At 39.5% G+C, this 14,905-nt stretch overlaps 2 protein-coding genes across 2 annotated transcripts; both read left to right on the forward strand.

The window, feature by feature from the left end:
• Positions 1–538: 538 nt before the first annotated feature.
• On the forward strand, positions 539–8,471 carry LOC140156432 (uncharacterized). Its single transcript, XM_072179384.1, is given in 5 exon segments — positions 539–594; positions 5,465–7,089; positions 7,509–7,940; positions 7,943–8,140; positions 8,143–8,471. Coding segments are annotated over 5 exon segments (2,571 nt in total). The 3' UTR covers positions 8,403–8,471.
• Positions 8,472–10,853: 2,382 nt separating this feature from the next.
• Positions 10,854–13,150, forward strand: LOC140160228 (zinc finger Y-chromosomal protein-like). The gene has a single exon (XM_072183530.1). It carries the CDS (start codon positions 10,865–10,867, stop codon positions 12,839–12,841), a length of 1,977 nt encoding a protein of 658 aa, XP_072039631.1. The 5' UTR covers positions 10,854–10,864; the 3' UTR covers positions 12,842–13,150.
• The last annotated feature ends 1,755 nt before the right edge of the window (positions 13,151–14,905 follow it).

Raw genomic sequence — 14,905 nt, forward strand, 5'->3', positions numbered from 1 at the left:
GTGCTGGAATACAATACAATGTTTACACCAAATTGTGGTTTCATCAAATTACAAATCCTAAATATCTAAATGAGAGCAAGGAGTAATTTAGAAATGGAGAGGGGTGGGATGGTAAAACAGGAATGGGAAGGAATGGTAAGACTAGAGGGGATCAATGGGTAGGGATGGTAAGACAGGAAAATAGTGAGGAATGGTACGACGAATGGGGAGGGATGCTGCAACAGGAATGGGGAGGGATGGTGTGACAGGAATGGGTAGGGATGGTACGACAGGGATGGTACGACAGGAATGGGGAGGGATGGTGTGACAGGAATGGGTAGGGATGGTACGACAGGGATGGTATGCGATAGGAATGGGGAGGGATGGTGTGACAGGAATGGGTAGGGATGGTACGACAGGGATGGGTAGGGATGGTACGACAGGAATGGGGAGGGATGGTGTGACAGGAATGGGTAGGGATGGTACGACAGGGATGGGTAGGGATGGTACGACAGGGATGGTACGACAGGAATGGGGAGGGATGGTAAGACAGTAATCAATGGAAATGGATTGTAAGATAGAAATGGAGAAGGGTAATATAGAAATGGAGAGGGGGTAAGACACAATTCACCTTTCGGAAATACCATAAGCCTTTGTGGGTAGACCTCTGATGTTGTCATGCCGATGTACACATTGTTACTCGCACTTCATGGCTTTCAAATGCACCGTAACGATGTTCGCTAAATGATGTACACATTGGCGTGGTGTCAAAGGACCACATCTCAGGTCTACATGCAAAGGCTTATGGGATTTACCAAAAATGTGAATTGGATAGGTGTACATGGAGGGTATGACAATGAAGACTCATTTCAGAAAAAGTGTTTGTTTTATATGTGGTGCATAATTGTGGTATTAAATGGCATGTGTATGCAATCTAAAGAATTGAAATGTATTGTTACATAAATAATGATGACTTGTGTAACCCTCGTCATCTTCAGTAATGGTACTTGAATTTGTGCTGTTATGTCGTACAGACTGTTTGTTTACAATGTGGTGCATGGTGGTATTAAAATGGTGAATGGCTTGTGTATTATGCAAATGCAAAGAATTGTAATGTATTGTTAATACAAAGTGAAATGTAAATGTATAAGAACATGTCCCTGGCATAGCGGGTGGTCAAGAGCATGAACCATTGATATGAATGATACAATTACCTCAAAGAATTGGAATGGTATTAGTCATCAAATGGAGACATGCTAAAACCCAAAATACATTTGTATTTTTGAAAATGTGCTACTTGAATTCAAATGACATAAACTGTCATGATAGAGTGAATTTTAAGTGATAAGTGTAATGTTTAATGTAGGTGACTGACCCATGTTGTGGTAAATAAAATGGCTGTGAAGAACTCATATAGTTGTTAAGAAATTTGTGACAAATTTCTGTTTGATACTAAAATAAAATGTGATTAGAAAATATTTGAACCAATGTGTGTTTTGTTAGCTGTAGTTGTGATTGACCAAGAGCAGGAGATGTAATTCCGATCCAGCAAATGTCCTGATGAGGCTAAACTATAAAAAAAAAAGCTATGTCTCAAAGCAATTGGCAGTTCCAAACACGAATGCGGTTGTTTTTTTAAGATTTTTTTTAAAGATTTAAAAAAAAATTTGAATTAATTAATATGTCATTTGCTAGTGTTCTTTTTACTTAAAAGTACACAGCATAAAATTTAGGTTCTTTACACAAAGAAAAACGGCAAAAACTAAAAAAAAGGAAACAAAAATTATTTTGTCATTTCAACCGAAATGGACGTGCTAAGAAAAACAAAATTTGCATGGGCGCTTTGAGACGGGACTTTTTTAACCTATGTATGAACCAAAAGTGAGTCATCAAATTTTTTTGGTGAGGGCTCATTCCAGGCCTTGGGACTCGCTGGATATGATTGAGGGGGGCACTATTTTTTAAATAGAATTTGTCAAATTTTGATTCCAATGAGGAGGGGCATGCCACGCCCTATATAAGACTGTGCCACAGAGTCCATCTCAATCTCATCCGAGCAAGCACAGGCCATTTGTGTATTCTTGTATCTGCAATCCAGTCCAAGTCGGTGCAGAGTCCCAAAACTATAGTACAACCGGAGTCCAGCGAGTCTGTATCCAGCAAAAGTATAATGACATGTTGATCATCCAAATTCAAAATCACTGTAAAAAAAGGCCACCAAATTTTAGGATCCGATCGGACTCATTATGTTTTGATGAATCCAAGTGTGTGAAAATATCGGAGCCAAAACATAATAATGATAAAATTAGATGCTTTACGCCCAATATTTATTGGTCTTGCTATGATTTTTAAAATATTGTACTCGACCATAGCTCTACCAATAGATATGGGCTCAATCGATTCAATTTTATATCATTACTTGCCCGGGTTCATCAAGTACCATCCCCCGAGTCCAATATGCTTCCTCCCAGCTATTCCCCAAGTGGGTTCATATCTGTCCTTCATAGAAATAGTGGGTACTCGTTATGAAGGGGCTTTTGGCATGATAGGCCTATTATCACTTCTACTAAATGCTGCTACTCATCAAAGCCTGTTCAGCATCCGTACCTGTGAATGTCATCTGATAGGCATATTTGAGTTAATAGTGAAAACGAGGAATTTTAATTTGCGCGGATATTGAAAACAGCATTCGCGGGAAATTCACTAAACTGTAATTTAGAAGTCTCTTCATAATAAATAAATACTTCAAATCTAACATTTCTGCTCGGGATACGTTTTGTTTATTTACATAGTTTGGGAATCCCGAATAGGATTCCCCGTGACGTAGCCGACCTCGCTGATTTGACTGTTTTAAGTTATTTACGAAAATGTGAAATAAACAATGATTTTGATAGGTAAAATAAAAAAATAAATATTTTTCATGTAAAAATATTTAATTCTATCATTTCTTTATGAACGTAAGTGAGAATTTGAATTTATTGGAACATTTAAGATGGGGATGCGTGACCAAGGTCATAGAGGCTGAGCCGCAACTCAAACTTCCGCGAATCTCCGTCTGGCGCACGGGTTTCCGAATTTTGCACTGCTTAATCTTCGCACGTTGATATGATTTATGGCTGTCTTATCCCTGGAGAGTACTTGGAAACTTCATTATAGTGTTTATTATGACAGTGGCTACCTCTGGATTTACTTCAAATTTTTGAGCAAATACGGGAAATATTTAAAAAAAATTATTAACGCCACGAACATCCAGATTTTAGTGATTTCATGACATGACTTGCAGCCAAAACACGGCGATTTTTTCCGATATAATCATCTCGAAATTCCTCCTGAATACATTTAAGACAAGCATTGGAATGATATTTCACAATATAGGTAAGCAGTTTTGTAACAGGTCTTCCGATTTTGAAAGGAATTCACTGTGTTTGTGCCTTGGTGCATTATAAAATTTGCGACAGTAAAATTTAAAAAATTTAAAAATGTGAAGGGCGCCATCATAGCTAATAAATCGCCGAGGTCACTCAATGGACGTCAGCAGATTTGGTGGGAGTGGATGTACCATCATGACACACGCTGCGCCACTGGGCACTAGTCAGCTTAATTAAAATATCTACACGCCCATCCCTACATGACATACGGGCTGCGTTTAGCTAATTGATTGGGAAAAAAAACACAATAATCAACAATTCATTATTTTTAAGTGTTCAAGCCCGTTAACTTCTAAGATGAATAATTGAATATAGAAGGTCTACGCGTAACCTCTTTGCCATGAATGATGCTTATTGGTGAGTATTCGGTGACTTCGTGCAAGCTAGACGTGTTTTTTTGGAGCTCCGGAGCTCTCTCTTTTTAATCAACTTTTGCATATATTTTTCAAAATTTTGGATGTCTTCATTGCCTAACTGGCTTTTATCATTGGATGTTTAATATAGTGAACTTTGTGGAGTAACTGTGAATTTATGTTGAGAACTTTGATGTATTTTTAACTTCGAGTGTGAAGACCAACGAGTCACCGGGAAGCAGAGAGAGGAATTCGGCGGAGCTTACATTATCAACCAACAAGCAAGGATCTTCAAGTGCAACACAGCAACGGAACGTGCAATCTTTTCATCGTGTCTTCAACCATCTTTAAGTTATTTTTATCAACTAGTGGCAGTGTTATATGTGAAATTTGTGAACTTTTTGGATGTATTTTATGGCTACAAGCAGCAGTGGTTTCTTCAGTAAAAATTTTAGCCCAGCAGAATAGGATTTGGAGTGCAATTGGTAGGCGTGGCAGTACATATACAGTACAGAAGCAGAGCAGAGGACATCGCATCGGTGGATCATTTTTGTGCAATACATGTTATTTATCATCATCCATCTTGTAATCGTGTATCATCTGAAATATAGCGTAGTTTCTTCATCATCTGGTGTATGGGTCATTGTGATATTGGTGCAATATTTGTGATTTGTGTCATCTTTGGTTTTGGCGGGAAAGCGGCGGCCATTTTGAATCCGACCAAATAGGGTGTGGCGCAGGAGCAGAACTTGGAGCAGAAATCAAGCAAATGAACTTCACAGACCTCGAGATAAAGGGAAGTAGACATTTCATATTTTTCATATCATTGTATGTTGAACTTGAAGAGGAGAACAAATCTTTGCAGCAAAACATTTCATTTTGTGTCAACTATACATCTTTCGTTTACATTGTGCAATTGTGAATTTTTGGCAGCAGCAGCAGCATAAAACGTTAGCAGAAGTAGCAGGAGATAAATCATAATTTTCCAGTTTAAGTGTGTGTATTTTCCAGCAAAACTCATCATGAATATCAGTGGTGTTGTGAACATAGTATTAGTCTACTTATTTGTGAAACATTGTATGACATGTGTGAACGGGCGTACATCTGAAACCGAAGTAAATCATTCATTAGACAAGTTAAATTCGTGGGATGGAGGTTTTTCTCAGACAATAGCTAGAGTGGATTGTACAGCAGGTTCAACTTTGTATATTACTACATATAAATTGTTGTCTAGACCAAGATATATCAATATCCAGCTTCGTCCAAACAGACATATTGGCATCTGCATGATCTTATTGTTATCAGGTGATATCAATCTAAACCCTGGTCCAGTCAAGTGTGAGAGCTGTAAAGTTCCAATAATGAAAAATCGCAGAAAAGTGCAATGTGTTGAGTGTGACGATTTATACCATGCAAATTGTGCCAATATTTCCTCGAAAGAATACAAAAACATTATCAAACAGAACCAGGAATGGTTTTGCCCACTTTGTAAACCTGAGCCTTGTGGTATGTGTGATAATCTGGTGACAAAATACCAACAGGGACTGGAGTGTGACAACTGTGAAAAGTGGATCCATGCGCAATGTGGTGGAGTTGATAATGAAACTTATTTACAATTCGAAGGAAAAATTGCACCTGGATATGCCCAATGTGTGACATAATGAATTTTTCAGACTCCCTATTCAATTCATTTTTGGATTGCAGTACCAGCAACCAATTTTCCAGTTTGAGTGACAATGACGATGGAAATTCAACCTTCTCTGACGTATCTGACGACCACTGTCAGATTCCTGATCGCAGTACCCCCGGTAAAAAAGCAGCTAAAAAGGTTTCTTCTAATAAAGCAAAAACAAAGAAGAGTAGCAGGGAATCAATACGTATTATGTTACTGAACTTCCAGAGTATTGGTAACAAATCGGCCGATATCAAAGTGCTTATTGAACAATATAAACCTGATATCATTCAAGGCACCGAAACTTGGCTTTCGCCGAACATTAAAAATTCTGAAAACCTCACGGACTCGTATGATGTGTTTAGGAAGGATAGGCAAGAGGGGATCCATGGTGGAGTTCTACTTGCGTGCAAGAAGGATCTCATCATGACAAGGCGGGAAGAATTTGAAACAGAAAATGAACTCATGTGGAACCAACTTGAACTCCAGGGGCGCCACTCGCTACTGATTGGCACCGGTTATAAACATAAACATGACAATGTAAAATTTGTCACCGATCTTGAGGTTTCTCTTGACAAAATTGAAAAGAAAGGCAAGGGCTATAACATTATCCTGGCAGGCGACTTCAATCAAGCAAATATTGACTGGAAAAATAGCACAGTCATCCGCGATCACCCCGCATCTAAATCCACAGCAGAGCTGCTTCTTGAGACTACAACAGGTTTTGGTTTAAACCAGCATGTGTTGGAACCTACAAGAAAAGACAGTATCTTGGATCTTGTATTCACTAATAATTCAAGTCTTGTGAGAGATGTCAAAGTTGATCCAGGACTCAGTGATCATTACATGGTAATCACCGACATAGATTTGAGAGCAAAATGGAAGAGACAACCAAGACGGAAGTACTTCGTCAGGCGGAAGGCAAATGAAGATTTGATTAATGAGGAGTTGAGTACCTTCAAGGACAAGTATTTTAGCATGGGAAATGTCTCTGTGCAAGAAAAGTGGGACAATCTTGAAAGTGAAATAAAGACAGTCATGAATAAGCATATTCCTCAAAAGACAGCTGCTAAACCAAACAGTTTGCCATGGTTTAAGAGATCACACCACAGACTCAGACGCAGGAAGCAGAGGGCTTTTAACAAGGCGAAAAAGTCGCAAAGTAGTGATGACTGGAAAAAATTTTTGTCTTGCCAGAAAGAACTTAAGAAATCTCTCAATGAATCCGAGCGTGAGTTTGTTGCAAATAATCTTACCACTGCAATGAAAGAGAACACCAAGCAGTTTTGGTCATACATGAAAAGACTGGGTAAAAGTGAAAGCGGTGTCGCAGATCTCAAAGTTAACAATAATATCATTAGCGATGGGAAGGAAAAAGCAGAGGCATTGAACGCACAATTTGCTAGTGTCTTTACAAGGGAAGACAAGGAAGCGATTCCTACACTTGGCAGTAGCAGTATTCAAGACATTCCAGATTTAATTATTCATGAAAAGGGGGTTTTAAAGCAACTCCAAGAACTGTCTCCGAATAAAGCAGCAGGACCTGATGAGATACCGCCATGGTTTCTCAAAATGTTTGCTGAGAAACTTGCGCCGATATTTACAGACTTGTTCCAAGCTTCTGTTGATCAAGGACTCTCCCCATCAATGGAGGGAGGCAAACATTTGTGGCATCTTTAAAAAGGGGACAAAGCCGTGCCTGAAAATTATAGACCCGTTTCGTTAACAAGCGTCAGCTGCAAGATTCTGGAGCACATTATACATTCACATGTTATGGATCACTTGGAGCAGCATAATATTTTGGTTGATTCACAACATGGCTTCAGATCTAAGCGCTCCACTGAAACTCAACTCATTTTAACTGTTGATGATATTGCAAGAGCTTTGGAACAAGGGGATTCAGTGCACATGGCAGTTCTAGACTTCTCCAAAGCCTTTGATAAGGTTCCTCATGAACGCCTTCTGAATAAGCTTCATCATTACGGGATTAGAAACAACCTTCATCAATGGATCAGAAGTTTCCTATCAAATAGGACCCAGAGAGTTGCATGTGAGGGCAATTTTCATCACCCAAAGAGGTCCTTTCTGGAGTACCACAGGGGACGGTGTTGGGGCCGTTGTTATTTTTAACCTATATAAACGACCTCCCGGACATGTTGAGCAACCAAGTAAGACTCTTCGCAGACGACTGCCTGGTGTACTCTACAGTGTCAAATGAAAGGGACATGGACTCTCTACAAGCTGATCTAAAATCTCTTGAAACATGGCAGGAGACCTGGAAGATGAGCTTTAACCCTTCCAAATGCACGGTCATGGAAATTTCCTTGAAGAGAAACCCTCCACACAGAGACTATATTTTCTGCGGGCAAGTTTTACAGCAACCAAACTCAAATCCTTACTTAGGGGTGCAGCTGGATAACAAGCTGAACTGGGGAGAACATGTTACAAACACAGTTAACAAAGCAAACCGGACTCTGGGTTTCCTGAGGAGAAACTTGTGGTTTTGTCCAGGGAAGTGAAGTCTACTGCATATCTAACGTTAGTGCGTCCAGTCTTAGAGTATGCTGCGGGTGCATGGGACCCATACAGGGCGGGACTCATAAAGAAGATTGAAAGTGTGCAGAGAAAAGCTGCAAGATTTTGCACAGGGGATTACCAAAGAGAAAGTAGTGTCACTCAAATGCTGGAAGATCTCGGATGGGACACTCTAGCTGTCAGAAGGAGAGAAATCGTTTAGCTATGTTTTACAAAATCCAAAATGAGTTGGTAGGAATCAACAAAGAAGCCTATATTCAAACTTCTTCTGCTGCGGGTTTGAGAAGAAACCACCACCTACATGTTGAAATTCCATTCATAAAGAAGGACGTCTATAAAAACTCATTTTTCCCAAGAACTGGAAGGGCATGGAATTCCCTCACTCAAACCACTATATCAGCCCCATCTTTAGACATATTCAAGAAAAACCTCTAGCTTGCAGGTCACCAAATAGTTAGCGATTTGCGGTTTTCGCCCTGCTGACTACAACTTCAGAAGGTTCAGAAGGTATTTAATCGAGAAATCTATCTGCTATTAATTAGACTGCGGAACTCAGTCCTCAATGATAGTCAGTCATTTATCTTTTCATTGGTCGTTATATCATATGACTATCATTTGAGGACTGAGTTCTTACCATACATCTTCCGAGGTGCAGTTTCAGACAATAGCTTGGGATTATTGGGGCAGAGGTTATCTTTTGAATTCTTTCATGATCACTGAAGGATAGTCAAGACCATATCACTCGCCACAAAAGAATGTCAAAGGTCACCCGACATAGTCACGATTATCGCACTTTCAGTTTCCCACGCGTTTGAACGGGAATTGGATTGCGTACTTTTTCGATGTCTAGTGAGCAAATTTTTTCAATATTTTGAGAAAATGATGTCAAATTTTCTATTCTGTATTGTTTGGTAATAATGTCTTTTGCCAATAGTATGTTTAAAGTTGTAATTTTGTGTTTTTGATCGCAAAGATCGGATATTTTCGTTCCCGATTCGAATTCTGAACCCTTCAAGGGTGCCGATTTCGCAGAACTTTGACGATAATTTTGCCTTTTTGGACACTAAAATGCTTTCGATCCTTAATTTTGTTTCAACCGAGTCTTAAATTAGCAAGCACAATACGGTTGGTACCACTTTTATATACATTGATGAAATTTTAAAAATTTTTTTCAAGTTTCTAACCGGCGCAAATCGTTAAGTGTGTATTTCCCATTGACATCCAAAATGGCGTAAGCCAGTCCTCAATATACATAGGTACGGCGTATATAGGACTGGCAAGCGAGTCTAACCCGACACCAATTTGGTGTACTTCCGCGCCTCGGAAAATGATGTTTAAGGTTTAGGACTAATCTACTATCCACAACGACACGACGATGTCAATCATGCAATCAATTCAAATTCAATGTTATGTTTATCTACATGTTTTGTACATAACATCATAACATGCACGATTTGGTAACATTTTTTTCATCCCACAATGAGGACAACTTCGACAAGGCGGTAAAGGTAGCGTACATCCTCTTGTTATCCAAGACAGATTAGGGGATGTGCAATAATCAGCTCTCCAAATCACAAGACTTTGGATAGACCCATGCGTAAAGTAAAACATATAGGGGATCATCGACCATAGTCTGATGTTATTTGCGATCTTTTTCATTGATGTAAAACTTCTAAAAATCACTCAAAATAATGAACTGTTTTGGGATTCTGGCATCTCGAATGCGGCCAAAAATTCATAACGCGGGCGGGTTGCGCTAAACATAACATTGGCTTTCATTAGCCTTATCATCATGATCATTCATAGAGAAGGTATGAGTTAACACATTTGCTAGTCAGCGAAATTTGCCTAGACCAGGGACCAAACACAATACATATTTACATAGAAATTTCAATTTTTTTCAAGAACAGGTCGGTCAAGGAAACATAAATATGTTTTCTATACTTCACTTGACTTGACCCAAATATATGATTTTTTATGGTGATGAGACACTCACACATGGAATTTAAGAGGGATTTTGATAGCAGTTCCATTAAAAAAGCTGCTATCATCATGAGACTAAGATCTAGAAACACCCCCGTAATGCTGTTTTGGGGAATTTTGCTAGCAGAATCTTTATGATGAAAGTCGATCTTTGAAAAGATGTAACTTTGCCACGGAAAGTGCTATGACAAAAAGGTTTTCAGTTTTGGCTTTCTTTACTCAAGGGCTTTAATTTGAAATATAAAATGATGCAGTTTGATGGCAAATTTAAATTCACCTGGCATACCTACATAGAGTACGACATGCTGTAGTTAGTGGATTTAACATGTTTAAGACAGCGGAACTCAGTCTCAGTGTCAGTCGTCAACATGCTTGCATGATGATAGGCATTGTTTACTTCCAAATTTCCATTGCTTTACATGGTGTCATGCTTCACTGATTCTGACACGTTCTATCCTCATATCCATCGTCAATTATAATATTAGTGGCCTTGTACCAGTGGCGTAGCCAAGGGGGGGCAGTTGCCCCCCCTGTGGGATGGTGACCGCCCCGACATTTAAGACTTTTTTGTGTTTCTGACCAAATTTACATTATATTTTGCCATTTTAACCTAAAAAGTGCCAATTTTTGCACGCTTCGCGCGAATCTATTCACTTTCGGTACCATATTTCACCAGTTTAGCTTCAATATGGCGCGCATTTGTAACATTAACTGATTTTGTCGCCAAAAGGTGCCCCCCCTTAAAATTTGTCTTGCCCCCCTTTGCCCCCCCTCTGAAAAAGTGCTGGCTACGCCACTGCCTTGTACACAACCCATTTCACATTGCAGACTTTTCCAGTGAATATTAATTTGTAAGTGTTGGTACTTTCTTTTTTTTCAGATATTTTGTTCGCAATTTGAGAATCGGAGGGGAAATGGTGCTCGTTGTAGAAACAAATCCAACATCAAGTTTACACAAAATGAAGCCTTTTACCTGCAATGCTTGTTTATTTTCCACACACTCTTTTGACAGACTGATGCGTCATGCTCGCAGACATAAGCTCAGATGGAAGGTTCATAAACCACAGATAGCCCAGGAGATCTTGAGGATGGAACACTTTTTCCATCTATTCCCCCAGAATTTTGTTTACGAAGGAACTAAAGCGAGTCTTTACCAGTGCCAAATTTGTAAAAAGTATTACTCACAACTCAATACTCTGATTGAGCACTTTAAGCAATGCTGTGCTGATGTTATTGCCCCTATGACTTCGAGTAAACCACAGACAGCTAATGAAAGTAATGCGAAACCATTCCGTTGCAATCACTGCGGAAAATCCTTCTCGCGACAATTCAATCTTGAGCACCACTTACGTAAAACGCATACAAGTAGAAAACCATTTGAATGTGGAATTTGTGGGAGGACCTACGTGGAAAAGAAGAATATGAAAAGGCATGTGAAGATCCATGAAAAAGGGACCAAGTTTGCGTGCTATTATTGTGACTACTGTTTTGAATACCGTAATGGCCTGAGAGACCACCTGGACAGAATACATTCTGTCAAACGAGAAGCTTGTAATAGTATATCTTGGAAAGAACACATACACAGTCAACAGAAGAAACAGCTGTACTTTTGCGAACATTGCCAAAAATCTTTTACGACCAAGAAAGCAAAGCTCAACCACATTGAAATTGTTCACAGCAAACCTTATTGTTGTGGGCTATGCGTGGAACGTTTCCCACATGTTACGAAACTCAGGGATCACATAAATACAACCCATGGTATATCGCAGCTACTACAGTGTGAATACTGCCAGGCAGAGTTTCAAAACAAAAACACTCTTAAGGCTCACAAAAGAACATATTTCAATGGGTCACCATTTTCTTGCGATCATTGTGAGGAGTCTTTCACTCACCGATGTGCTCTGCTGAAGCATATGAAGAAAAACCACTCACAGCCTGGACAATTCAAGTGCGAACGATGCAGAAAGGTTTACGCCAGTAAGAAATACCTCAAGCAACATATGTTAAATCATGACAAAGTCAAAGTGAAGCCTAATCAGTGCAAATACTGCGAGAAATACTTCATGGATAGGTCGGTAATGCTTGATCATGTTCGGAGGGAGCACCTTGACGATCTTCCAAATCAGTGTGAATTTTGTGGTAAACGTTTCGTAAAAACACAACAGCTAACTCATCACCTCAGAGTTCACACCAAGGAAAAACCTTTTCATTGTCAGCTGTGTCCAAAACAGTTTGGTTTTAATAGAGGCCTTAAAGATCATATTCTGAGAGTTCACAGTGTAGAGAAACCATTTAAGTGTGAGTTATGTCAGAATCAGTTTGCTACCAAAGACCACCTTAGAGTTCATATTAGACATCATAATAAGCCTAAACCATTCCAGTGTCACTTATGTGAAAAGACTTTTGCGCATAACTCACATTTACAAGATCATATCAGAACACATACTGGCATGAAGCCCTTTGTGTGTCAGCTCTGTCCAAAAAGTTATGGCTCAAAATCTCACCTCACGCAACACACTCTGAAAGCTCACACTACGGAAAGACCTCACGAATGTGAAGAGTGTCAGAAACGATTTGCAACGAAGACTCACCTCAATGCACACATGAGGACTCACATCAAACTCAAAAACGAATTGCCCTTCAAGTGCGAATATTGTCAGAAAACATTCCTGTACCTTAGTCTGCTTCAAGATCACATTCGGGTCCACACGGGTGAGAAACCGTTCACTTGCGAGCTGTGCGGTAAGAGCAGTGCGCGGAAAAGCTCGTTAAAAATGCATATGCGGATACACACTGGTGAGAAACCGTATAAGTGTGATATCTGTCAGAAATGCTTCACTCATAGTAGTATGTGTAAGAAGCATGTCAGGTCACACGAGGAAACAGGATGAGTGTCATATTTGGCCAAAAGCAGTGGCGATGCCAGGATTTTTTGGGGGGTGGGTATGGGGGGAATGAATTTCAGGGGGGTGTGCAAAATCAAATTTTGCTCAAAATTGTTGCAAAAAGTGGAAATTTTCATCATTTTGGGTTTTTACTGGGGGAAAGAGTTCTGATGGGGGGCATCCCCTGGCACCGCCACTGCCTGAAAAGCTTCACGCTCAGGAATAGGTTTATGAAAATCGTGTTATGGTTTCCCAGGGGACTCGGAAAGTGCTGCTTTGGGTTCCCCTAATGGAGTGATGAAAAGTTGTGCAATATTAGAATTTTGGGTTAGAATCATCCAGAAACTAATGTCAAAAGTCAAATACATGTATGCACTAATGTAATGTAATGTATAAAGCCCAAAGCCTGTTTTGTCCTCCCAGTACGTTCAAAGGTAAATTAGAATGAGGTCTGATTCCCGGGGTCTGATTTCACTTTTGAACAATCAGCCAAGTTACAAAGTTATACAAACAACTTGTATACACAAAGAGTCTGAAAGAGAGGTAGGTATGGGTATAGAATTGTCACCAGTTCCCACAAAATGAGTGTAAAGTCGCAAGTTGGTGGTTTCTAGTCCTGCCAGCAAGACTTCAGTCTTTATCATAAACATAATGACATCTACGGACCTGAAGTCTTGCAGCGGTACATAGGAATGCACTGTACGTTTAAGAAATCCAAACTTCAGGCATCAAAAAATATACCTTGTATTTGTCAGTTTTACCTCAGAGATGCTGTAGAGTGTAGACCCTCTCTACACAGTGTAGAAACATCACAAGTAGAATGCTGCTCAATATGATAAATCCAAATCATGAAAATCAAGCACGCCCAAACCCTGGTTTAATGGGATTAAAATCATCAGTGCATGCCCAAACTGTCCTTGAGAGAGTTCCTCAGCTACATCCTTAGAGCCCAAAAGGAGCCCACATATTGTGATGTTTCTTATTTGTGGAATAGATAAGAATAGAGTGCACTGTAACTCTAGGTATGACGAGTTACTGTTACTGGAACTAGGTGGTTTCGAGACCCATAGGTTAGTTACTGTACTTTATTTGAAGACACCTGTATAGTCAGTGTTACAATGTGTGTCCTTTGTGAATGCCTGAATGAGATAAAATATGCTGTACTCTATTCAATTCTGTACTCATTCAGTAAGGAAATACCACTGCCCCGGCCACTGCCAATACAGGTGTCTTCAAGCAAACAGTGGCGTACCGTGGCGCCCCAACCCGGGGGCTGAAGAAGAAACAATTTTGCCGCCCTTCTTTAACAGCCGAAAAGGTTGACCCAATTTTTTTCACGGTCGTTTGAAAAAGTGAAGAGCAAAAAAAAAAAGGATTTTTGGCGCTAGCGCCCTAAAAGCAACCTTTTTTATGCTTTTTCAATTTTTTGCCCCTTTTTCTTTGATAATTCGTTTTGCCGCCCCTTCGTTTTTGCCGCCCTGTTTTTGCCGCCCTTCTTCTTCCGCCGCCCTTCGTTTTTACCGCCCCTACTTTGACCCCCCAAAAAAATACGCGCATGAGCAAAGAACATCAACTTAACCGTTGGAACGTCTCCAATCCCCCCAACTTGTGACTTTAGGCTCATTTCGTGGGAACAGGTCACAGTTGGTAATATTAAAAAAAAATACATGTGTTCTAAATAATTTGTGAATTCAAGCATGCTTTTGTATTTTATCATTATACTCAAACTCGGCAAACAAAAGTTTAAAATGTTTTTTAATATGCGGTCAAAACGTCTCATTTAAAGTTTGGGTTGTATGTAAGTCATAAAACGTTTTCGAAGTTTTGAATGAAAAACAATACAACAACATTTTAATAATTAAATGTTATTGTTAAGGCCATAGGATGGCGGTGTCACACTTTTCAATGTGATCATTAGGTTTTTGCGATTATCTTCAGAAGAAAAAAGATATGACAGTAAATTTGGTGTCAAATAATAGCTAATATATTACGATATCAATTATTAATTATGGAGAATTTTATTAAAGGTGTCCTGAACATCAGGAGAATGGTACTCAATGGGCTATTCCA

This window comes from Amphiura filiformis, chromosome 1 (genome assembly GCF_039555335.1).
Source record: "Amphiura filiformis chromosome 1, Afil_fr2py, whole genome shotgun sequence".
Taxonomy (NCBI): domain Eukaryota; kingdom Metazoa; phylum Echinodermata; class Ophiuroidea; order Amphilepidida; family Amphiuridae; genus Amphiura; species Amphiura filiformis.

What these genes read in the sequence shown, in the direction of transcription:
- LOC140160228 (XM_072183530.1), top strand. Translation starts at nt 10,865, where the DNA reads ATGGTGCTCGTTGTAGAAACAAATCCAACATCAAGTTTACACAAAATG.